This window comes from Thunnus thynnus, chromosome 16 (assembly GCF_963924715.1).
Source record: "Thunnus thynnus chromosome 16, fThuThy2.1, whole genome shotgun sequence".
Lineage (NCBI taxonomy): Eukaryota > Metazoa > Chordata > Actinopteri > Scombriformes > Scombridae > Thunnus > Thunnus thynnus.
Window position 1 is genome coordinate 8,442,810 of NC_089532.1, and position 25,508 is coordinate 8,468,317.

Genomic DNA, 25,508 nt, shown 5'->3' on the forward strand with positions numbered 1-25,508 from the left:
ATTGCAGACTTCATCCCCTCTTCCACCCCCACTCCCCTCTGCCCTCATTTAACGGGTCATTGGATCTTCGTTATGTGAGGCAAACAGTTTCCTAATCATACGTCAGTCGTAGGCATATCATTCCCATATTTATAGTCCACTGCCAATTTTAATCTCCAGTTTTCTCTTTATTTGATATCACAGCAGTACATGAGCAACAATATACTGTATGTTTTAATGTCTAGCATATACATTTAACTGGTTTTCATACATTTCAACCATCCTACAACAGTCATCATGTGATGCTCAGGGTGTCAGAGACATTTTCACCATCACCATGAGATATTTCCATCCTCTTTTTTTTTTTTTGCCAGTGACACAAATATTTACACTTGAGGGAATCCCACTTCTCATGCATACCAGTGATTTTCAACACAACGTATGGTTACAGGTCCTCTCATTCAGTCAGCACTGTGTATGTGGGGCAGCTTTTGTTGGCTGCTGCGAAGCGTTCTGGGTAAACTTACAATGGAACAAAAGCCTTAACAAAAACAACCCTCAATTAGATATACAGTTTACAGGGAAAAAAAAGCAGAACAATCATGGGTATTGTTGTCTGGATGTTAGTAGGAAAAACATATTCTCTCATAGTATTTTCAATGATCAATTCAAGCAACAAATACAAGGCGAAATCCTATCATAATTCTGTTTATTCGCATTTGAGAAGTAGAGAGGACTCAGGTTACACATTTATTTATAAAACAAAAACATACTCAGACATTTTTAAACTGTATCTGCACCCCAGTTTGAATCAAATTGGCTGATGTGGCTGTAATGTCTGGTTGAATCCTCTCTGTATGTGATTCAGACCACTAACTTATGGCCATTTAAATTCAGCATGTCGCTGTACCACCTATGTACCACCATTTGTCATCTAGGCCAATAATGTGGAAACCTACTGGGAAAACAGTAGCTAAAAACAAATATACTTTTTGGGGGCTCGACTAAATTTATACCAAATTTGGCGAAGGTTGGATGGATTTATAGGACGAGTGTTGAAAATAATGGTGGACTGTACAGATGTATTTGTCTTGGATCAACGGAGGAATCCAGACAAAAAGAAGGACTTGGAAGCCAAAATGTACGTGTTTTGTGAATGGCCAAATGGTGACGCCACCATCGAAACAAGTTTTTAAGATTTCCTGCCAAGTAAAAGACAAAAAAACACAACAAACAAACTGAGGGGATCAAATATCAAAGATTTCTATAATGACTTTTAGGTTTCATCATCTTAAAGAATGCGAAGCGTGTAGTGATGTAACATCTTCATCAATCTAAATATAACATCAGCATCATTTGATTGCTGAGAAGTAGCTTTGTTGAGGTATAAAGTTGTGAAGACATGAAATCTTTAATCATTTAATTTCCTAACACCTCCCACCTGCATTATATGTACTGTAAACACAGCAGACATGTAGAGGATAATCCAGAAATCTTCTAGCTCCTCAGTCTGCCGTCATATAATCAAGCCGTTTCCCTGTGAATCCTTTGACTTGTCTTTCCTCCTGTGAGAAAACACAAAAAGACACAAGAAAGGCACATTAGGGATACAACTCTAAACCTTTCTGCTTCAAATCTAGATTTACAAGCAGAGTCTTGCCTCTCAAATATCACACGCTGTCACCTTCTCTCGCACCTTTCCTGCCATCTTCCCCCTTTTGACACCTGCAGTCTTGTCAAGAAAAACACTTTTCTGCGTCTTTGCTTTTTCTATTATACTCGAATATTTTAGGGAAACAGGAAGTTTTATCTGTCATCTTGCTTAGTGTTGGTTTACTGTAATATAAAGGATTTACATTGCTCTACTGCTGCGTTCATAATAATCTGCTCTGGAAAACAGTGTTAGTTACATAAATAGATAACTTTGTAATTGTAGCCTCTTAAAATCCACCCTTTTTTGGGGAATTTTCATCTATTTGGCATATCCAAATGGAAAAGCTTATAACAGAAGAACTGTGAGGTCAAAATGCATGTATTAGGCTTCATTTGAAAGGTAACATATTTTAGTTTTAGAAATTGTTTAGCATGTGGCTAAAATTTAAACAAAATTACATCAGTTCAAATATGGCTCAAAAAAAAGTGTTTTTGGTCCTCGTCTACAATGAGTCATATTTGAATAACAATAACTAGGACATGCTTTATGTCAGAACTATGTAGATCACCACATACCTTCTACATCTTGTCAACCAGTCAATCTGTCAATTCCAGACTTCTAGACCTAACCTTACTGGATTTAGGGAGTTTTTAGTTTGTGGTGTCACTGGTGTCCCCGAACCTCTCCAAAACATCTCCAAGTGGCCAAATTGTGCCGATTGCTTTTACTCATTACTGTGTGATGCTAAGCCGCTTACAACTGGCTTAAGCTGGTCACCTGCTATCCGGTGGATGTAATAAATCAATTTACCTTCTTAGATTCTCCACTTCCTCTATGGTCTCTGGTAGGGCGACTCCTCTCATCTCAGGCAACATTGTCACCAATCCGCTGTACAGCACCGACATCACACCTTAAACAAATATGACACACTTTTTAAGGGATATCTTGATTTTTGGATTTGCCATTTTAGAAAGATAAATGCATTTCAAGAACACGGTGACAGGTAGAAGACAACTTTTTATAATTACCATAAAGAAAAAGAGGGAGCTCCTGCCAGATACTGGCCAGTCTGTAGAGCAGGAACGGGGCGACAATCGCTCCGATGTCACTGGCTGATGAACACACCGACAAACCCAAATTTCTGTGAGAAATTAAAGAGGAAATCAAGCCACAATCAAGAAAGACATACAGAACTTCTGCGTATTTCTAAGCATCAAATAATGAAAGGTCGGCAAACTTTCCAGAATACAAAAACGTAGCGAGTAACATGATATCTTAGAGATCACAAGTTGTATCATCAAGTTGTTTTTTTAGTGCCAGTGAAAAGAAAACAGTGTGTCTGAGTGGTGGAAGATGTAGAAGTTTGTTCATTAAAATGATCCAAAAACATTTCTGTCTTTTCAGCTGCAATAAGTAGTTTTGGGTTCTCTTAAAGCACTTTTCTCAACTTTAAATTTTGCACAGGTAAAAAAGCTTTTCATGTCTTCATCTGGTTATGTTGTTGTTTGTCTGACGTGCACATCCAATCCAATTTGTTCATCATCTTTCAAAGCACGTATATAAACAAATCCATATCTACCAACATCCATTGGTTTCACACCTAAGAGGTGTCGGATACATCTCTGTGTTTGCAAAGTTCACAGTCTCAAATCCAATGGCAACAGCGAGTCTTCCGATGATTGCAATCGATTTTTTCAACCAGGCAAAATCTGTAGGGAAGATTTTTAGGGAAGAAAGGAGACAGAACACAATGAAAATGTAGATTCATCAGTTATCACCCCAACCCTACCAACCAAGAACTTAAACTACCTACAATTGTTCAGAAATGATCACAATGTATTTTCAGTTACTTCTAAGAAATCTCGTCAATGCCACATCGTCAGCTGGACCTACCGTTGGAGACAAAGGGGACTATGAGGCAGGCGATGCCTCCAGTGAAATTGGTTATGGCCATGAGGGAGCGTCGACCGACTCTGTCGACCAGGAGGTAGAAGATGAGGCCAGTGGGAAGCTCCACCACGGCCGAGATGAAGAAATTTAAAAAGAGGTCGCCGCCTGTGATCCCCAGCCGCAGGACCAGACCTTGAAACACGACGGTGCTCGTAAACCTGAACAAGAGCGGAGGAAAATCAATTTGTTTTTGAATTAAATAATCACCAGCACATCCTACAAGAACAATGAATTTTATAGTAGAAGTAGAAGTTGCATCAACTGACTTACCAGGCATAAATTAAAATTAGAGTGTTTCTCCTTATATTTGGTGTTTTAAACAAATCCATAATGGATACAGGATTTCCTTCTGTCTTTTCCTCGAGAAGAACTATCTGAAAAACAATAATTGAACGGTAAATCAGATTTATATTTGCACTGCTAATCACAGTTCCTGAGGTATAAAGGTGTAAATGGGACACACGGTATTTAGAAATATTGTCATACTTCTGCAAAATTCTGTGGTAAAGATTTTCCGTTGGTTTTTGCGATACTCGCAGCGATTCTCATGGCCTCCGTAGCTCTTTTCTGTGAGAACAGCCAGCGCGGAGATTCAGGAACAATCCTTTAAAAACAGACACACTTCTTTATTGAGCATGAAGTTAAAAATAAGACTGATATACAGTATATGATGCAAACCATTTATGCTGTGTGCATTTAGTGGCGTGATGTTAAGTGTAAGATTTGTGCCACTAGCATAAAATTTTACTTCAGTTCCAATTAAAGAAAATTTGGTGTCAAGTGGAAGTAGCTTTCTTGGAGATTACTGTGGCCTGTTGAGTGGCTCTATTTCTATTATGATAATAGAAGTCATATAATAAATGATTATGACTGAATTTTGAAAAATCTTAATTTTTAAGGTAAACCAAATAAAAAATAGCATTTTCGAAAATCTTTTTTAAATGATATTTGGTTTCAGAGACTGAAAATTAAACTCACAGCTCCTCTTTTCTTGGCTAGTGGCACAAATCTTCATCACAAATCTTACAACACATTTACATACATGAGTTTGTCACATTTCTCTGCATGTGCTGTATTCGCTGATAAGACACCTCTTAGTCTAAATGTATCCACTCATAATATGTCTGGTTTTACTGTGTGTGTTAATGCATAACAGTACCAGTAGTATAAGATGAAAAGGAAGCAGGGCAGACTCATGACCAGTTGCAGAGTCCTCCAGGAGGACAGGAAATATGCCAGACCGGGCATGATGACCATGCCAAAGGAGTAGAAAGTCCGACACACCATGGATACAAATTTCCTGTCGTTTGATCCGAAGAACTCAATCACTGCATCAAAAAGATAATATCTTTTAGCAGACAGACTAACCTCTTGCACATGTATTTGACAAAACACAGATGATTGGCAGAAAATAGAAGTTTAAGATACATTTTTTTACATAAATATTATCTATGTCAGGCAGTATCATTGACATCAATAAATACGTTGGACATGTGGCGCAATGTGTACTTTTTAAATATGCCAGTTGTCCTGAAAATCATATAACACTCTTTTTTGGTTATATACAACAAATTATCATCTAGTAGCTTTAAATCATATTTGCACATAAATCTTTCCCTTTGTTTGAACCTGCTCAGAGGACTAGTTGAGCTGTTTTTGCCATCTAATACTGCAGGAGAGGCGAGAACACTTCAGTACCCATGAGTCCTGCAGCATGATGTCAGTGAAGAGAAAAGAGCTCATCTTTACTTAATAAGCAGTGTGTGCTTACAACATTGGTGAGTCCAAGTTTTTCTAGACGGAGCACTTTGTTGTTGTTTCTTTGTTGCTTTCTAGAAGATATTTAGCTCCCACGTTTCAAATCAAACAAACGAGATGATGAGACTCAGAGTTCAGGACAGTTACATCCCAGCTTTGTGACTTTGTGAGGATTATTCCATTTGAATGCCATTTTTAAAATGTCTTTTAAATGTTTTTAACTGTTTGTTTGATCATACCGAGCACATAGCTGGCCGTCCACGCCCCCTTTCCACAAAACCCTTGTAAAAATCGAAACATGAGTAGCAGCGGGTACCATGGCGACAGCATGACACCGACACCTGAGATACCGATGCCGACCATCGATGCAATGAAACATGGCTTTCTACCAAACCTGTGAGAAGACACAGCAGTATTGATTATTATTTAAACTCAGTCAAAATCTGAATGCAGGTCAGTGGAAATTATGAAGAGAAAACTATTTAAACTAAATGGTGCATAACGAACCTGTCGGCCAGGTAGCCAGTGACAAAAGCTCCAATAAAAAATCCAAATGCCAGGAAAACCTGATTCAGATCAGCGAGCCAGGAATTCCCACAAACCAATGAGAACTGGGAGGGAAAAAAATTAAAGAGATTTGATCCAAAACCAATATTAACAGAACTATTCATGTGATGTTGGATAGTGACAATTAAGGAAAATGTGAAAAAGAAGCTGAATTTAAAGGAAAATATGTAAAAGTAGTGGAAAACTTTTTCTACAATGAAAATGTAACAAATAAATTCTCTGTTAGAGGAAAGAAAATCACTGAACTGGCTCCTGATAACAGTTTGCTGTGTTGTTTCTGGCTGTTGGGCAGCGATCCAAGTAAACAGTACATGTGAGTTCTGGTACACTGATTTTCTTAATAAGTAATCAGTCGAGGGACACAAATCAAATGCAAAAGCAACAAATGAAAACATGTATTCACAGATAAATTATCAATTAACAGTGTGATGGCAAGTGGATATATTTGAAATTATGCAAGTGCATATTTTAGATTTCTAACACTGTTCATGTTGCTTGGTAGAAAGAAAATGTACCTACCTCAGAAACAATAGTGCTGTGGCTTTTATCAAACACCCATCTGCTGTCACAAGGCACAAGCTTGGTCACATTAGAAGTCAACAGCCAATCAAATTCAATGCATTTTTTTTGGCTTTTGCTCCAATCCACGTCAAACCGCTCACAGCGGCTGAAGGATCCTGACTGCTCGGAGCGGGGAACCGTGACTTCCCGTACCTCAACCTCCGTCCAGCCACATTCCTCCTGGAGGTGCTCAGATCCAGGACTCTGACACCAGTGATCCGGAGCGTTTCCTAAAAAAACAACTCCGACTAGTACAAAAGCAAAAATTATCAACGGCAACGACCCGAGTGTGACGATTTTCTTCTGGAAAGGACCAAAATCTCCTATGTGCTCGATGAGTTTGTTCACATTCGCCATCTCTGTGTCTGTTGAAGCAGATCCACACTGAGAATGTCTGAGAGACACGTCTTTAAAGAGCTGAGTGGGGCCCAAGAGTTGATCAAAGTCCCTCTTTCAGTCTCAATTACTGGTCATCTTTTCTAGCAAATGAGCAAGCTTATCATGCTTTTGAAGATGCAACGTCACCACATTGTCTGTGCTTGTGATTTATGGGCCCTACTACACGTGAAAACTGTGACTTTTGACCTCTCACCATCCGTTATCCAACCAGGGAAAGTAATTGTCACTTCAGATGCTTTTTTTTTTTTGCCTGTCAGTCTTTTTCCACAGTCTCATCATGTGCTACTTTAATGAACTGAATTAATACATCAGCTATGAAACACTCTGTACACATCCTCTTTTTCTTTTTGGCTCCTCCTGTCTAATTTTCAAAGGCATTTCCTGAATTTTTGAGGGCATTTTTGTGAATTTCTGACCATGATTGCAGATAATAATATCTATACCTAACCCTCCATAACTCAAAAACAAATACAAATGTTGTTACATTTGCAGCAGATTTTTTAGTCTAAATTCAGAGTAGTTTTCTCTGAGAAAAACTGCCTTATCAAATTGAATCTGATAAATCACATTTTCTGTTTTATAGATTTCAATGTAACGAACAGAGTAGCTTTAGAAAGTTTAAGTTAAGAACACATTTGCACTTTGGGACCCTCAGTAGTTCGAATGTCACGTCACCATAAACATTAACCAAAACTGGAGCATTTCAAAGAAAGAGGATATACCGTAATCCAAGTTACAGGTAAGTGTTCCCCTTTTCCAAAAACATCTATCACATAACTAGTTAGATAAGTATTATGTGGTGCAGTTTTCTGATAAAAATTCAACCAGTCTATTGTCTTTGGTTGACCATAAGTAGTGCACGGATTGTAAAACAAGACCGCGAAATGAGTGCATGACGTCACTGCTGACTGACCGGTGCTCAAAATATCACATGCTGAAGTTTCATCATTAGAAACAGCATTCTTGTGAGGAAGCCTGACCAGAGTGGCGAGGAAGGCGGTAGGAGACAGACTTGTTGAGTGAGTAAAATCTGATTCATTCAGTCCAGTGTAACAAAAGACAAGTGTCTCAAAAAAAGAAATAATTACAAGCAAATCAAATTTAATTGGCCTAACTCAGGATAACGCAAACTAAGGCATGATCACGTTCACACAGCTGCACTCATCCTCTAATTTCAGCTCTCTCCCCTCAAATAGACCTCCAGTCTACTAGGCAGGACCACATTTATTGCAGGAGTGTGTGTCCCCTCTCTTATACCAGCTGGCATATAATAACTTGTATCAGTCAATGTTGTTTAGACATACAAACATCCACAGCATAACCCTTACCACAAGCCGAAATAAGTACGAATCATACAGATACTAAACCAAACATTTAACCGAGTAAAATAAATCCCCCCATACTTAGTTTAATCCAGTGACATCTCTGATGATGTCACCCAGTGTATAAAAACAGGAAGTGATTGGGTGCCACCTGTTTTTGTATCTTGAACACATGGTAGGTGTAGTATGTAGCAAAGAAAGAAATTGATTAACTTATGGAACACAGAACTAAACCAATAAACAATTAGTAAACTTAAAACTGGAGTGCAGGATGTTTGTCTCCCCCTTCTGGCAGTGAGAGCAAAGGGGGGGGGGGGGGCGCTTGGCTGTGATTGTCGATTGTGAGAGGGCCTGTAAAAACAGATATGATTTGATGGCCCACTGGGATTTGTCCCAGTATGCCCAATGGTCAGTACACCACTGGCCGTAAACTACCTTTATTGCTGTAAAACAGTGCATAAATTGTTTTGAGCGTCACTCGTTTCACCATCAGAATTTGATCCATTCAGTCCGATGATGTCACGGGTTCACTGTCTTAGTGACTATTCATGTTGTTCACCTGCCAACGTCCTGTCATTGCAGACCCTGCAACACACCACACCCATCTGCCCTGCAATCACCTCATTCCCCTCACCTGAGTTTCCCCACCCATCTCCTCACCTGGATCCCATTTGGCTCATCAGTCATTCCCTATATATACTGGTCCATATTCACATGCCCCTTGCCAGATTGTCTAGTGTGTTTGCCTAGCCTTCCAGCATTTCTATACCTACCTGTTCGCTTACCTGTTACCTTAGATCCTGCCTGTTTCCCGGTCTTGAGAATTGCCTAAGTCCCTTGGAGTTGTCTGCCTGGTTTATGACCCTGCTCGTTTTTTTTGAACTGATTAAAGTATACTGGACTCTGCTCCTGTCTCTGATATCGTGCTTTTGGGTTCTGAGTCGTTACAGATAACATTTGGAAAGTCTAGAAGAGCTGCGCGATTAACAGCCAATTGCCCAGCACAGGAATGTCGCGCCCAACGTGAGATTTAAAAACACCATATACTGTGAAATACAGAGAGATTTATTTGGCGGTGATAGACTTAATCAGCGTTGTGTAAAAGACGATGTAATGAGTGTTCATTTCTATGTAAGAGTCCCACACTGCAGGTTCAACAATACTTATCTGTGTTTTACTTTAACCAGAAATGTTGCTGTTATATGAAGTGTAACCATACATAACGTATGCTTACAAAACAAACAAACCTGGGATAGTATGCGTCTGCAAGTTACAGATTAATGATGGAACTATGACTAAAACAAACAATTAACAAGCATAGTTAAATTAGTAAGCGATATGGCAATGATGGTGGAAATGGGGACAAATGGTTTGTTCTCACCCACTCTGTCAAAGTTACTTTGCTCATTTCTGTGCTTCAAAGATAAATATAAAAGATGTTTAGTGAGGATAAAGCAGTGCAATGACATATATAATACAAGCAGCTCCTAACTGGTTGCATATACTATACTATATTACCACTGAACCAGTATCCTGCACTTGAATCCATGCAGTCTTTGCACTTTCCTTTATTTTATTCTTTTTATTTCATTGTTTTACTATATACACTCTACAGATAGTATATTTTTCTAAGTATACCAAGCATCTTGGGAACTAAAAAAATTCCTTCAGGATGAATAAAGCTCTATCTTATCTTACAGTCTATTAGCACAGTTTTCTTCTTCTGTCGGTACTTCTGACATAACACTGCTGCATCACTTTTGTCAGATTAGTTTAGGTGGATGATAGTAGAAACTCCTGCTCCCCAAACTGCAGCCTCAGTACCTTTTTATCAACACCTTTTTATAAGATACACAAAGGTAGGATTTGTTGCAGGGTTTTGTATTTCATTGCTTGGCGTTTTTGTGCATTATTGTGTGCACACGTTGAACTTTATAAATGGCAGCCAAAAAGAGAACATAAGAGGAAGCTTGATGACTATATCACCTTAACCTAAACTGCATTGTGCTTGTCTACAGTGTAAACCAATGAGAAATATGTGACTGATAAAATGTAAAGATATAGCACGTAACATAATATTGTTCAACTTGTTGTCCAAGCAGCCACACATCTTTATTGAAGATTCATGTTGTTAATTAGTTTCATCACAGTTTTGTTACAAAATTAAGACTTACTTCATTGTACAATAACATTTAATTCAATGGAAAAACAAAAACAAAACGTTGTATTTCTGTTTTACTTGATTCTCATATTTTTAATCCAACAAACGCTTCAGTATAAATCAGTTTACATCTCTGTCTAAAAGTCACTCTTATCCTAAACTTGCTGTTTAGTTACTTCTGTTTAATTCTCTGTAATTAATCAATGTTGTGCATGAAGGAGTTTAATCTTCACTGTGCAGATAAAATGTCTTCCACCGAGGGTCGGTCTATTGGACTCTGACAGCAGTGAGAGAACAGCACCCTCCCATGTTCGTCCAAAACAAAGTCGCCCCCCAGCTGCAAAATACATCAGCAGAGAATTACTGTGTATCTAAAACTTCATATCCTTTTTATTATTGTGTATAGATTAAAAAAACAAAAATGATAATTGGTTCAAAACATGCAACATTTAACACATGAAACAAAATAAAAACCCAACTTCTAAAAGGAGAATTACCAAATCAAAGTCACAAATTATAGATTTTACTTTGAATGTGTACTTTATGTGAAAATCACTCAAAATTTACAATTTCTTTGGATGTTATTATCAGTCACTCTGTTGGAGAGGTTTCACTGGAGGAGCTGGAGGAACATCAATACCTGATGATTTATACTTAACTTAACTTACCTGAAACATGTCATCTTGAATCGATGCCAGTCCTCTTGGAAACTCATAATTGTCCGCCACGTATTCAGCATAACGCAGCATGTTACTGAAGTTTAACACTTTCTTCAGAGACGCTCCCAAACCAAATGCGGCGTACAGCTGCAATATTGAACATAACAGTTGATTTATTAATCAGGAAAAAAAAAAGCTTTGTTTTCTGCAGCATCGCCTCATGTTGACCCCTGACCTTTCTCTCAGCGTCCAACAGCATGTCGAACTGACAGCTCGTCTCCTGCAGCCAGTGTGAAGCTCCCTCCTGACAGCCGAATGAGACAACCACCACCTCCACTGAGTGTGCATCAAGGGAGCTCTGCAACATAATGTTAACATTAAATGTAAAATATGGTAGATTGTATTTTATAGCACAAGATAAAGGATGGAAATGAGGATGAAAATAGAGACCGACTAGTAGGGATCTACTGGACTTTGGGTATCAGCTGATACCGAGTCCTGATCTGATACCAGTGTTTCATAATAACTAATAAGCTATGTGGAAGAGACTGGGATCATTCTTTTATGTGTAATGCAACATCAGGCTTGATTTAAACATTGCTCTCCTAACTTTGTAAAACAAAATGCCACAAATAAATACGTAGATATAAATTTACTGAATTGTTATTTATAAAATAATGATATCCGAGTCGGTATCGGGCTGTGACGGCCCCAGAGCCTGTTGCCCTCGGTCCTTTGGTTTATGTCTGTGTTGCAAGCCCTTTGATGGGTGGAGCTGAGTTGCCAATGGAGTACTAACTGGGAACACCTGGCCAGTGCCCCAGAGATTATTTAAGCCTGCCTGCCCTGATTCCAGTCCTCTGATCCTTTCCCCTCTTACCAAGCTGTGGTTGTGTTTCCCTTTTTGGTTTGGTTTTGCACTGACAACATTCACCTCAACGCATTCATACACTTTCAAACATCACTGATACTGACTTCCACACCCCATTATTGTTATTTACTTTAATAAATTTCAGTTTGTTATTGCTGAGTTTGGCGTGTGTCTCCCTCTATTGTTGTGGCCCGCGAGCCGGTCATTACACAGACCAAAATCCGATATCAGTATCGGTAACGGTGCATCTCTACTGTCTAGATTCACAGATGTGATGTCAATTTTAAATAATCATGTCTGACGGTGCACAAGCAATGTTAGAGTGAGAGTTATTACCTCCAAAGACGACTTTGGACTATTTTCAAATAGTTCAAAGGAAGTTTTCTGGCAGTGTATGAGAGATTTAAAAAAGTGGTTATTTATTTATGAGGTAACTAGACGAGCTAAATTTGAAGGATTGACCGTTAGGTCTCTGTTAGATCATCTATGACCATATCTGTTTGTAAGAAGGTGTAACAGTTTGTGGAAGTGTCCATTTAGGGACCTGACTGTTTTTAACTTTGCCTTTTTGGAGGTATAAAGCTGTCTGGTTTGCAATATTTAGGGAAAGGGCCGGCTGAACAACATGCTTTCTCTCCAAAAAAACAAGATAATTGTATTTTCGTTTTGTATTTTTGTATTTGGATATTTGTATTATTGTTACTGATTGTGTGATGGATTGTACAGTGTCTACACCTGCTTTAACAAGCAACAATTTTAAATGCTCTCTCGTGTCTTTGTGTGTTCTTGAGTGCAAAAATTTCCACGACAGCAGCCAGATGTGGAAGCATGACTGGAAGCTTTCAAGTCTTCGGTCTGATTATGCTGAACTCTAAACTCACTGTGTTCATTCTGTGTTCAGTTTAAAGAGTAATAATTTACTCAGAAGTCATGTAATCATGAACCTGTAAGAGAATATTGCTTAAACTTCCAAGTATGTGTTGTAACTGAAGGAAAATGCTCCAAACGCTGCATTTTGAATTGTTGCACATTCGTAATTGTGACAGTTATGAAATTTTTATAATTAGGAGAGAAAAAGAACAGAAAACAACCCAAATAAGCAGAGCATAAAGATGAGATCAGCTACACATATTGCATCTCAGGCATGTGCACATCATCATGTTTTAACAATTAATTACAAACATACCCGTGATACACAGTGTACACACGTTAGAAGCCAGCACAGTCAAGTCTAATAATAATACCTGTATTTTTTTAGGAAAACATTCAATAACAGGTCCCATAGTTTGATGTCGGATCAGATTAGTTAGATTTGAACCAGATCAACAATAGAATAACCTTTTCCATTATCTGTTAGCAACATACTGAACATCTGTAATCACTCAGTACAGTAGATGTTTTCTACCAAGTTAGTTAGTTGAAGAATATTTACAATAATAATAATAATAATGATAATAATAATAATAATAATGATAATAATAATAATAATAATAATAATAATAATAATAATAATAATAATAATAATAATAATACGTTTATTTAGTGTAGTACCTTTCACAGAAATAACAAAGTGTTTCACAGGAATTAAAGTTAAAATTAAGACCATAGAAATATAGAAACAATAAGAACATATGTCACAAGTTAAAGTTAACATAAAAGCAAAACACAGGCAACAGGTGACCCCAAGAAAAAACGATCATTTCACATCACACACAACTCAAGGTGATACAAAAGCCAATTTAAAAAGATGGGTCTTCAGTTGTTTTTTAAAAGCATCTATGGAGACCGCAGACCGTATATATGTACAGGAAGAGATTTTCATAATGTTGGAACCACAATTGCAAAGGCACGATCACCTTTAGTTTTCAGCCGAGAACGAGGGAAAGCCAGTAGATCCTGGTCAGAAGACTAAAGTGACCTACTAGCATGAAAGTGAAACTCACTTTGTAGTATGGAGGATAACATATGGTATGTTTTTAAAGAGTGAGAACAACTATTAATTCTGTTATTTATTTTACAATATGTTCATATGTTCATGACCAAGGTTGCAGTTGGTCGTCATATTTTCTGTCTGAAAGGGTGAAAAACAAAAGGCTAGCGAACATTGTTTTTGCAGCATTTGTGTGCTGTTTACCTTATTCTTTTCCAAATCCTGAAGGTGAAGACGGCAGAGCAGACAGGAGAACTGTCGGATTAACACCAGCAGAATCTTTTTACCTTTCCCGAGATATTTCTGTAATGTCACTGCTCTGCAAAACATACAAGCAATATTTTTACAGATAATATTTTAATTGAGTACGTAAACAATAAAAGGGTCATTCCGTGTCAAATCAGATAAGTATTGAAAAGTATTGTTCCTAGCATCACCAAACTTTGTAGGATGGAAGACAAACATGTTTTCTGTTTGCCAAAACCATTAAAAGTCTTTACTGCATGCCATTTTATTTTTATAAGGCCCTAGATTTGGAAAAGAAGTGCAAAATTCCCAAATGAGAGTGATATTGAGGGTACTACAAGCCCACATTTTTGCACCAATATGATATCAATCATTATTTTTTCTGCAAATACAATCTTTTATTAATTTTGTGCCAATATTTGAGGTCTCTACCACCAATACACATGAAGATATTATGAATAAAACAAGGTGTGGTAGCAATATTTTGGTCATTTTCATTGGACCCAAATGGCATGTGGGGTAGCTAGTAGGGACATGAAAATGTACATGGATTTTGCTTGATGTACAATTATTAAGTGTACAAAGTGCCAATGTCCTTCTGTTTTTCCCTCATACAGAAATAGACACAGATTTGAGAGATAAAAACTCTCATTTCAGGATTACATTAGAATTCCTGTATCATAGAAATTGTAAGAAATAAAGGATAAACATGTTTTCAGTATGTTCATTGGCATAGAGAGCATCTGAGATGGGAAGTGTGTGTCCGGTAAGGTCCTGGATATTGAAAATAAATTAAATGTTTTTGATAAAATCTCTGGTATAAGGAGGAATAAGTGGTATCCTAAATGCCCCTCTCAAGCTCCAGTGGGAGTATCTGAATGTGTTTCCAAAGTTGGATGTGTTTATTAATTATTTATTAATGACTTACAGTAAAATGAGCCCACAGAAAACATGTATTTCTTTACTCCAATCAATATTTCAGAGGCTGGGACACATGAGTACAGATGATAAGGGAAAACCCTGCTTCTTCATTATGGATGTTTTATTCCTACAGTTAAAACAAAGCCTTTAACTATGTGTATTTATCTATGAAAGGAACATGGAAGGACATTGGCACTTTGTACACTAAATGAACATGCATAAAGCAATTTCCATGTACATTTTCGTGTTCCTACTAGCTACTCCACATACCATTTTTGTCCAATGGAAATGACCAAAATACTGCTACCACACCTTGTTTTATTCATAATATCTTCATGTCTATTGGTGGTGGAGACCTCAAATATTGGCACAAAATTAATAAAATATTGTATTTACAGAAAAAATAATGATTGATATCATATTGGTGCAAAAATATGGGTTTATAGTACCCTCAATATCACTCTCATTTAAGAATTTTGCACTTTTTTCCAAATCTAGGGCCTTATAGAAAATCAATAGCCATTCAGTATAAACTTTTAATGGTTCAGTCATATTGAGAACATGTTTGTCTTCCATCCTACAAAGTTTAGTGAGGCTAGGAATAAAACTTTTCAAGATATTAATGCTCAAACATGGCTTACCAGGTGAGGTGTTTTTGAGAGTTGTAAAAATTTAAAAATATCAAGGGCCAAAAAATATATATATAATATATATACATATATTTTACAGGCCTTAGTTTTGGGACCCAAATGTTTTATAGACAGACTTTGAACAAAATCTGAGACGGTGCTGCAACCACTTTTACTGGATTCTGTCTGATTTGACAAGAATGACCCAATGAATCAAACTCACTCTCCTGTTCTGGCATCAACGAGAGGTACATCAGGTGAAATACTCTTTGACTGAAGCCGCCCATCCAGAGTTTTAGCGTTCAGTTGTAACTCATCATCCAAACGCTGGAGAAAGGCATCCCACTGCACCTGTGTTACATCAGCCACACACCGTAAAAATAAAAGCAGTAACATTCAGACGATGCTTGAGTTGAGAATATTTTCAAGAATATGTTTTGTATTTCAATAACTCACCTCAAGCTGTTGAAAGTCCTGCACAGCGTCCTGCAGAGCAGCACATCTGCACATGAAATTCAACACAGTTTATAGAGTTTTTTTTTTCAGTTTATAAGGACTGTGAGTTATTTTCTGAATAATATGAATAAATGCACATGGAGGTTCGCTATTGCACAATCAGGACCTTCTCAGCAGCTTTTTACTACTTCACATCAGTTACAGAACTAAGTTGAAGGCCATATACATAAAAATGTATTATTTTATTTTATTCATCTGCAATATTTGGGTGAACAGAGCCTAATAATCAAATGCACTGATCAGAACTCCACTTGTACCCAGAACCTTTGTTTTGGAGGTAGAAGCGAGGACTTGCTTTATGCATCAGGAAGAAGAATTATGTTTTATTTTTGCTTACTGAGTGTTTTTCCGCAGTAGATCCTCCATATCATTTTTCCTCTTAACAGACAGGCTGTGAGATTAGACAAAAACACAAGTAAACATCTACATATCTAAGATTGCAAAGCTAAATCTGTGGCGCTATGAAGCTCATAAATACTTTTTACAATAATATATTCTAACAGCAGCAGTAAAATTGGCAGAAGCTTCCTCAGTTACAGGCTTTTCAAATCCTGCTCAGAACCTTTTGTACAAAGCTGCACCAGCCTCAATCAGACCCAGCAGTGACTGTTTTTGCTCTATGCGGATTTTCTGCCTGATGAATTCCTGGAGAGAGACTGTGAGAGATAAAGCACATGAAGTTAGTGTGTAACAGTCTGTTTAGGTTCATTCTTTATGTCTAATGATTGACAGGCCTCCTGCTGCCCCACTTGTGGTGCGGCCACAAATCGCTTGCCAACTGCAGAACACGCTGTCTGCATGTCTATTTTTGTTTGCACTTGTCTGGCCTCACAAAATGCTGCCTACCTTCCCTGCTCTCCTTCTCAGCGAGGTCCAGCAGAGATTTTCCATTTCCAACAAAAGCTGTGAGAGCTTTCGCACAAGAGTCTGCATTCGGTTGTGCTTGTTCAGCCATTTTCTGTTTGAATCTCTTATAACTTCTTATGCAACTTCTTATCAGTGCACCACAGTGAGTTCACTCCGGACAAACGTGGAGACAAAAGAGCTCAGTTTAAAGGGGAACGCCACCTATTTTACACATGAAGTATTACTCAGCCTGCAGAGACAGTTGTGTAAAGTCTTGTTTGGCTCTGGAGGAGTTTTCCAATAATGTCATCGGGGTTATCTTGGCTTGGGCACCGAGGCAACAAATTTATAACAGAAAGCCTGCGTCAGAAACTGAGAGCGCTTGAAAACATGAGTATTTACTATGCAGAGAGGATCTAATGAAAAGATGCTATTGTTGCATTTAGGGCTGCAACTAAAGATTATTTATATCGATTAGTTTGCCGATTATTTTCTTCATTAATCAGTAAGTCGTTTGGTCCATAAAATGTCTGAAAATGGTGAAAAATGTCGATGACTGTTTCCCAAAACCCAAGTTGATGTCCTCAAATGTCGTCTTTTGTCCCAAAAATATTCAGTTTACCATCAGGAAGAATACAGAAACCAGAAAATATTCACATTTAAGAGGCTGGAATCAGAGAATTTGGATATTTTTTCTTTAAAAATGACTCAAAATGATTAATGGATTATCAAAATAGTTGCCAATTCATTTTGTGTCCATCTACTAATCAACTAATCATTGCAGATATGGGAGCTTGACCCATACTAACAACTAGAAGTCAGGATATCTCGGCCTCTATTTCATAGATTTTTTATCACATTTTTTAATTTGTCTCTTTTGAATCCCCCAACTTAATGAAAGTGTAATACCAGCGTTTTAAAGGGAAATATGTCTGTCAAAATGCATGCAATCTTTTTTGTTCCTATCACAATATTTACCCTGAATTCACAATTTTAATTAAATCTAAAATCCCTCAGGTGTTCTACAGTTTCATCCTTCATTAACAGGAGTAAGAATGAAGTATACTTTAAGTAGTTGGGCCAACATTTCACCTAATGATGATTATGGACATGATTTAGGGAAGCTGACGGCTAGCACTTTATTTGGATGATGAGAGCTACATTCATTGATTGTTTTTGTGGAGCGGCAGAAGAACTCAACAACCTCATTGGTCTGTAAAAAGGAATTGAGGGATTGGTGTTAAAACTTTTTTTTTTTACTTTTTGATAAAAGTACAAAAATGTGTAGTTTTGGTCTGTTTGCAGGAACAAAAATAAACCTCTTAAATCTTTAAATGTTGACACATCAGGATCAGACACTGAACATAAAGGCAGCATTTTTCTTTTTATTGCGATGAATCTCATATGAACCAGATTTCTTTTTTCACAGTAGTTTCAGCATTAATCGACAGACTCCATTTCCAAATCTCTCCGTTCTTGGTTCCCGTCCTCCTTGGCCTCCTGGAGGTGTTCGCCGTTGCTCGCCTCTATGTGGTTCTTCTCTGGCTCCTGGACGCCCTCAGAGAGTCCTTGTGATTGGCTAGCGACCACTGTGTCTGTGGGTATAACATGAGAGATTGAGAAAGAACCAGCGATCTCCTTCAGACGGGACTGCTCGGCCTTCAGTTTAGCCAGTTCCTTGGTCAAGGGAGTGTCGAGTGTTGGGGTCCCAGCGGGGGCTGCAGTATTCTGGACGGGGTGATCGTCTTTAGGGTCTTTAGGGGTATCCTGCTCCTCAGCGCCCTCCTTCTCTGTTGGTTCAGCAGCATTGACATCTGGATGACCTCCAGCTCCCTGCACCTTTTCATAAAGACTCTTCCTCTCCTCTTGCAAAGCCCTGCACAGATTCTCAAGCTTCTGGTTCTTGATGGTGACGAGCTCAAACTCCTTTTCCTTCAGCGCTTTCTGGAAAAGATAAAGACAGATTGGACACACCAGTAAGAAGTGTGGACGTCTTCGTCTTTCTCTCTATATATATATATATATCAATTGCCATTCATTCTTTAATGGCTGAAGAAAAATGTCCCTTACATCTGCCACCATATCAATGAGACCCTTGTTGCAGTTATCAAAGCGAGTCTTCCATGATTGGCACTCCTTCTCCAGCTTTCTCATTTTCTTGGCCATCTACAACACACAAAAAAAACATCATGTTACACTGCACACAATTAAAGCCACTTCTAAAAATAGATTTTTTTTTCCCTCTTTAGTGAAGTGTTATTGTAAATCTCGTGGGATTTTTTTCCCTCTTATTCCTGTTTTTTTCACCTTTTGTATTTGCAGATAAACTAAATACTCGCAGCAATATCATCAAGCCAACTTAAAACCGTTCTTACTTTGTCCATGTCCTGTTTGAAGCTGCTGTAGACACTGTTACTCTTTGATACTGTGCCCTGGAATTCATCAAACTTCTTGGAGTACATCTCGAGCTGCGGAAAAACGGTGAGGAAAACATTACACGTGCCTCTAGGGAGTGTAGAAAAACAAGCCCAGTTTTGCCCGTGATGCCCTGTTACTGTACCTGGGTCTTCATATCGACCTCTTGCTCCTTCATGAACTTCACTTGCAATTTAGACTCTGCCGCCTGTTTTAGCAGCTGTGGAAATATTTGAAATGTTCAATGAAAATGAGCATAAGGGGGGATTTAGAATCGCACATGTGTTTGTTAAAATGCTACTCGATGAATCTGATCAGACACGAATTACACGTACATGCTCCTTTTCGAGCTTGTGCTTCTCCTCTGCGTCCTTCAGAATCATGTTTGCCTGCTGGAGTTTGGTTTCCAGCAGCTTTTCCTTCAGGTCTCTGTGCTTGAAGACCTTTTCGAGGTTCTGGAAGACATTCAGGTGAATTTATGAGTCGTTTTCACAGTTTCATTTCTTGCTCAAGGAGCTTTGGCCACATAAAACTGAAATACTGTAACTAATACATGTAAGACCTCGGTAAAATTTGCAAATAATTCATGTCTTTGAAAAGGGCACGGAGGCCCAGATGTGTGAGGTTTTACATCAGTACAGTTCAAGTGGTGTCAGTTAAGTTTGCATCTTTTACAAATTCACTTTCAAATGCTTCCATGTGCTTATTGTGACTCTCTGTTTTGAACCCGTGTGTGTGTGTGTTCAGCGTGTAGCAGGATCCATACCGCCTCTCTCTGGTCGTATTGTGAAATGAGTCCCTTCAGTTTCTCGGCCAGAGCGCTGTTCTCCTGACACAGCTTGGTGTTGCGGGTGCTGTGTTCCTCGATTTGGGCCTGAATCTCACTGAGCGTCCCCTGGAAGTGGGTGGTGATCTCTTTCCTCTTCAGGTCGTCCTCTCTGCACCTCTGCAGGGTCTCCTCCTGCATTTCAGGTTTGGATGTTACAGCCAATAAAACTGTATCTCACATAGTAAATTTGCAGCTTTAGCACGGTAACAATAAAAGTAGAAGCATCTGTAGTTTTCCCCCTGGTTGATATAACTCCCAGTTTAATCAGTGTCTCTTTACCGCCTCAAAGTGAACAGTCCATTTTGTCGTTTCATTGAATGTAATTAATTGGTTACTGGTGGCCATTGCAGAGAGTGTCACAGTCACAGCTTACACGCTAATTTCTTTTAAGTCTGGTTACCATATATGTGTATGTACTGTTTATGTCGACACGAGAATCAGTTGACATGCTTGCAGAAAGTCTCATATTTTTATATATAGTAAAATATTTTATATAAAAGTTAGTGTAAAACAGTGAGGTTTATGTAGTTCTCTGGAAATATCACCTCTAACATGACAGGACTTCTTCAGTTAATCTTTAATACCTCAAACAATTTCATCAGTTTCCATTTCCAAAGAGTAACCTCCTTTTAACCTCTTAAATTGTTAATTTTACCCTTAGATTCCTCCTCATGTTTCTTTAAATTCAGTGAAACCCTTTTCCACTCTGTATGACAGTATCACATACACCAAAACCAAAGTCGCCCCCTTACATCCAATGTAAATATCTTGTGCATCACATTTCCCCAAAACGCTGCCTGACGTGCTGTATTTCATATCTTCTGAAACTTCGGGATTTCCACCAGAATTTAAGAATGTAATCTGCAGTTGAACAACACTTTGCTTCGCAGCATGAGTTGTGGGTGTGGCGGTCAATGACGTCAAAGCCTGAGCTTTGACATAATGGCTGATCTTTGGTGCCAGCTGATGTCACCTCCTGTAGAGAACAACATATGTTGACACCACCCGGCAGCAAAAATCAACTAAGAGCAAATGGCAGGTTTCAGTGGCTCAGATTAGATGTAATGCTTGTAAGAGATTTGAGTTTGGTATTTACATACAGGGCATCTGTAGGTCTTAAAAAGTCTTAAATTTCATTTACAAAGGTTTTAAATATGTTCTCTTGCCTGTAGGCAGTAATGTTAAGTTAAAATATTTCAATATCTGAATGCAGGCTGTAAGGAGACGTTATACACCTATAATCTAAAAGTGGGATTGTTTTCAACAGTGGGTTGTGCTGCAGGAAGCTGTTTAATCTATTTTTTTGTGGTGTTTCAGTCTTCACCATCAAACCTGTAGAAAACACAGTCACTACTGCAAGCTACAGTAGCCAGGAGACTCATCCACTCATCATGGAAAGAGTCGATTTCAGCAAAAAACTTACTAAAAATGAACTTACATTAATTAATAATTCTTATTCAGGTCCAGGTCACATTAATTTATTGATTAAATCATTAGAAATGATTGTAATACTGCTTGAAAGTACTGAAAAAAAGATATAATAATAAATAATTCTAGGCAATATCACCCTTACTGGGTTTCCATTATTCTTTCATATTTTGGCCGGTATGATTGTGGCTGTAAAGGCTAATGAACACCTTCAGTTTCTTGTAGACAGGTGCATAGGAGGAAATGTCCATAGGCAAGAGAAGTGTCCTTTTATTTGCAATAAAGGACAGTGTGCATGAGTTCTCTCTTCTCTATCTCTTCTTGGTATGACTGTGAAACAGGCATTAAATTGCATTTTAAATGGTTTTAATAAGGTCTTAAAAAGTCTTAAATTTAATTCGGTAAACCCTGCTTTGGTTACTCTTAAATAACACTAACTACTGCTACAACTAATACTACTACACAAGAGGCCGAGACGACAGAAGCCGAACTACCTTTAAGGTCTTGTTGTGCCTCTGCAGCTCTCGGCAGAGTCCCTCCAGTTTACTGCGAGCCAGCACGGCCCGGCTGTGCTCGCTCTGCAGCTGGTCCTTCTCCTTCATCACTTGGAGGAGCTTCTTCTGCAGAACCTTCAGCTGCTTCTGATCGCTCCGATGCTCCTCCAACTGCAGAAAAAAAACACACAAAGAAATGCACAACATGCCACTTTCTAGCGTCATCCTGGAGATTAGTATAATTTAGTCTAATTTCAACTTTTTCTCTGATCATCTGTAATCCAGCTCACCAGCTCAGCGTGTTTCTTGATGATGGCTTCCAGTTTCTGCTCTGGAGTGTCGAGTTTGTTCAGACTTTGCATCAGCAGCATGGCTTCCTTCCCTGAACAGTCACAGAGAATTTCAGGTTAAATATCACTTATAAGTCGAGTCAGGTTTTAGCTGAATTTATTTTAATCACCCTTGAGCACGAGGTGAATCAGACTTATCACACACTAGATAAACTTTATTGCTCTATAGTGTGAAAAATCATTTTGCCAGCTGAGTCAACTATAAAAAGGCATGTGGAAATACTATTATACCTGCACGTCTGTTGCAGATGGATGCACTTACACGCATTACAGCTTCGCTTACACACCTATCAGTTTCAGTACAACTTGGACTTTTGCTGACAGCGTTGAATCAAACCCACCTCAGCTACAATCAATAAAACGTTATTAAAAAAAAAACAAAACAAAACACCTAGGTTTTTGAGCATCTTCTTCTCCAGTTTCTGGTCCTTGCGGGCGTCTGTCTCTTTGACGGCTGTGACCTCCTCTGTGTCCTCTGGCTCAGCGGGAATCTCGGCAGCCTGGTAGGTGCTAATGATGTCCTCCAGCTGCTGGGCCAGGTCCTCTGTCAGGTCAATGTGCCGACCCTTGGCTGGCGCTGCCTGGGGACCCGTGGGTGCAGGGCTGTTCTCCTGACAAGCCTCCATTATTCTGAGCTAGTACTGAGAGGCAAACAGTGGGATTCTGTTACGGACCTGAGGGATAAAAGTGATATTTCACCTCATCCTGACATTGTTGTCCAAACGATTTAGTCTCTCGTGAGAAACTCAGTTAGTTTTCACATGTTAATTCATTCTGTATGTACAGTCGGTGCGTAGAGGAGGAAAACTTGGCTACTCGGCTGCACTGGGTGTCATTTCTGATTATGAATCTGATTTTTAATAGAAATACACCTGAATCCAACAAACCAGTGTCTATTAAATCAGGTGTGTGTCCAAACGTGTCTTTAGATTTTATGAAAGACTGGCTTTCTTCATCTTTGCTTTTTGAAGGTTCGTTAGTACAATACTTGATCAAACAAACTGTTGGCTCAGTAGAAAGTAGATTTGCTCATTTTAGGCTACATGAAAAGAGGTTTTCCACAGCAGATATTTTGACTTGTCACAGTAGGAAAAACAAAGGTGTCACTAATAATATGAACGATGGCTCCCAGTAAGCCATGACAGTGTGACAGTGAGCCAACATGCACAATACCAAGACTCTGAAACTGAAGCAGCTCAATGGAATTTATTATTTACACCTGTGCTTCAGCGGTCAAAATGTTTTCTATGAAAAGGGCCTGTGGAGCTAGACCGGTGAATCCGCCAGGACGATAAATCAGTCGATAAATAGAGAGAGAAATGTTAGATATGTTTGAGGTAATTTAGATCCTGTGTCACTACTAAATACAGTAGTTTGTCCACCAGAGACTACTCACCAGTTTACTTTTCAACTGTAAAACATCCCACACAGTATGATCTATTCTAATACATGAAGTTATACTTATTTGTTTATGTTAAAACAAACAAACAGATGTTTTTTTTTTAATCAAAATCTGTATGAGCATCTTCATTCCGGTATCAGTCAGGTTACACTTTGTATTTATAATATTGTAATTAATGATCAACAATTGTAATGATTTGTTTACCACTGCTGTATATTAAGTTAAGCTCATTCCTACTTAACGGCAGCAGGATGAGCCACAGGCGAGAATCACCTCCCTCAGCAAGCACCACCATGGAGCCTTTGAGCAAGGCACATGAATTAAAAACAGCTGTAAACTCTGTACTGAAGGAGCTGAGTGGAAGACAGATGCTTTTTTAAAAAATAACTGTAGCTGCTACAGAACAAACAGTATTTTCTTGGTCTTGACAGCATAGTATGCTTAAGACAGGCACATTTAGGGAAAAACACCAGTCTATTAACATTATTGCAAAGCTTATTAGTACCACAATGATTGACATTAAGTGATATAAAGCCTTAATGCCTGTTTGCAACTGTTTTGTGTTGTTCAGGCTCACAGCCGGAGCCTGTTTACTCGCATAAAATTAGTGCAGCCTTCACACTGCCTGTGCTTTCACAAGCAGAGCACATGGCACCTGTTCCAGACCCACGGGCTATTTTAAGAACTTCTTAATATGGGCAAGTTATTTATTTATTTCTAATCCACTCTTATTGATGTCAATGTCAGTGGTTGTGTGCACAAAAGCTGCATTTTCCAACTATTAATACTCAGTAAGAAAGAATAATCAATGTGACAGAAGTGACCCCATCTATATTCGATATTTGCAAAGGAGGCAGATGGAAACTGAATAAATGACTGTAGGAAAAGGCATTATTGATTTCTTCGCTGTACAAGGAGCCAACAGTGGGTGCACAGTCAGAGAAATTAAGCAGTTATTAAAAGGAAAATGTTTTCTATAACAAAATGTTCTGTTAACAACGGACGCAGGCAAGTCTCAGTCAGTTTCAACACACATCTTCTAATCTTTAAGTCACTAAATTCAGACAAACAGTTTTAAGTACTTTTAAGAAGAAAAAGGGGCTTTGAAAAAGCCACTTAAAGCACAGAATTTAAGGTTAATTTTATGCTATTTTAGTTTAAATGCCCTGAAGAAGCAGGGTAAGGAGCAAACAGGGTCTTACCGGGACCAAGGGCCAGAGGGGGAAAAGGAAGAGTGTCGAGGGGCTTGGACAGGCTGCCACCACAGATACAACAGCTGTGATAAGACCACCTCAAAATAAACCAGAGGAGCACTGCTCACTCAGAGCAGAGAGAGGGAGGACAGAGGTACTGTATGTCTCTCTCTGTCCCAAACACCCCACTTAAAAATAAACAACTCGTATACTTCCTCTGCGTGTAATCCTAGCAGGTATTTACCCCAGAGTGTGACATACTGTAGCTGTGTTAGTACTAAAAGTCTACGACTACAATGAAAAATTCTTTATCTGTTAAGATCTTAAGCAGCCATTTTACGCGATGCCCCTGCTGCTTTAAACCAATGCAGTACTAATTTTATTTTAAGCCGGGATGCTGTTAACAGCCATATAATTATTCTAACAAA

The 25,508-nt window shown here is 38.5% G+C and overlaps 3 protein-coding genes across 4 annotated transcripts; all 3 read right to left on the reverse strand.

The window, feature by feature from the left end:
• Positions 1-155: 155 nt before the first annotated feature.
• On the reverse strand, positions 156-8,245 carry slc22a3 (solute carrier family 22 member 3). Its single transcript, XM_067615338.1, has 11 exons — positions 6,428-8,245; positions 5,849-5,952; positions 5,581-5,735; positions 4,743-4,911; positions 4,070-4,187; positions 3,854-3,957; positions 3,527-3,741; positions 3,234-3,342; positions 2,662-2,774; positions 2,444-2,543; positions 156-1,544 (listed from the first exon to the last, which is right to left on the reverse strand). The coding sequence occupies exons 1-11, from the start codon at positions 6,824-6,826 to the stop codon at positions 1,496-1,498; spliced, it is 1,635 nt and encodes a 544-aa protein (XP_067471439.1). The 5' UTR covers positions 6,827-8,245; the 3' UTR covers positions 156-1,495.
• Positions 8,246-10,292: 2,047 nt separating this feature from the next.
• LOC137200476 (prostamide/prostaglandin F synthase-like) lies at positions 10,293-17,177 on the reverse strand. The gene is made up of 9 exons (XM_067615346.1): positions 16,970-17,177; positions 16,686-16,779; positions 16,461-16,514; positions 16,064-16,109; positions 15,831-15,958; positions 14,016-14,130; positions 11,246-11,368; positions 11,020-11,157; positions 10,293-10,688 (listed from the first exon to the last, which is right to left on the reverse strand). Exons 1-9 carry the CDS (start codon positions 17,076-17,078, stop codon positions 10,581-10,583), a joined length of 915 nt encoding a protein of 304 aa, XP_067471447.1. The 5' UTR covers positions 17,079-17,177; the 3' UTR covers positions 10,293-10,580.
• Positions 17,178-18,334: 1,157 nt separating this feature from the next.
• Positions 18,335-25,249, reverse strand: txlnbb (taxilin beta b). Of its 2 annotated transcripts, none has more exons than XM_067615339.1 (10): positions 25,090-25,249; positions 22,877-23,126; positions 22,426-22,517; positions 22,136-22,306; positions 20,151-20,345; positions 19,720-19,839; positions 19,530-19,604; positions 19,345-19,437; positions 19,040-19,135; positions 18,335-18,913 (listed from the first exon to the last, which is right to left on the reverse strand). In XM_067615339.1, the coding sequence occupies exons 2-10, from the start codon at positions 23,109-23,111 to the stop codon at positions 18,410-18,412; spliced, it is 1,581 nt and encodes a 526-aa protein (XP_067471440.1). In that variant the 5' UTR covers positions 23,112-23,126; positions 25,090-25,249; the 3' UTR covers positions 18,335-18,409. The 2 variants fall into 2 exon arrangements, with proteins under 2 accessions (XP_067471440.1, XP_067471441.1); XM_067615340.1 differs by having other exon boundaries at positions 22,877-23,159; positions 25,090-25,235.
• Positions 25,250-25,508: the final 259 nt, after the last annotated feature.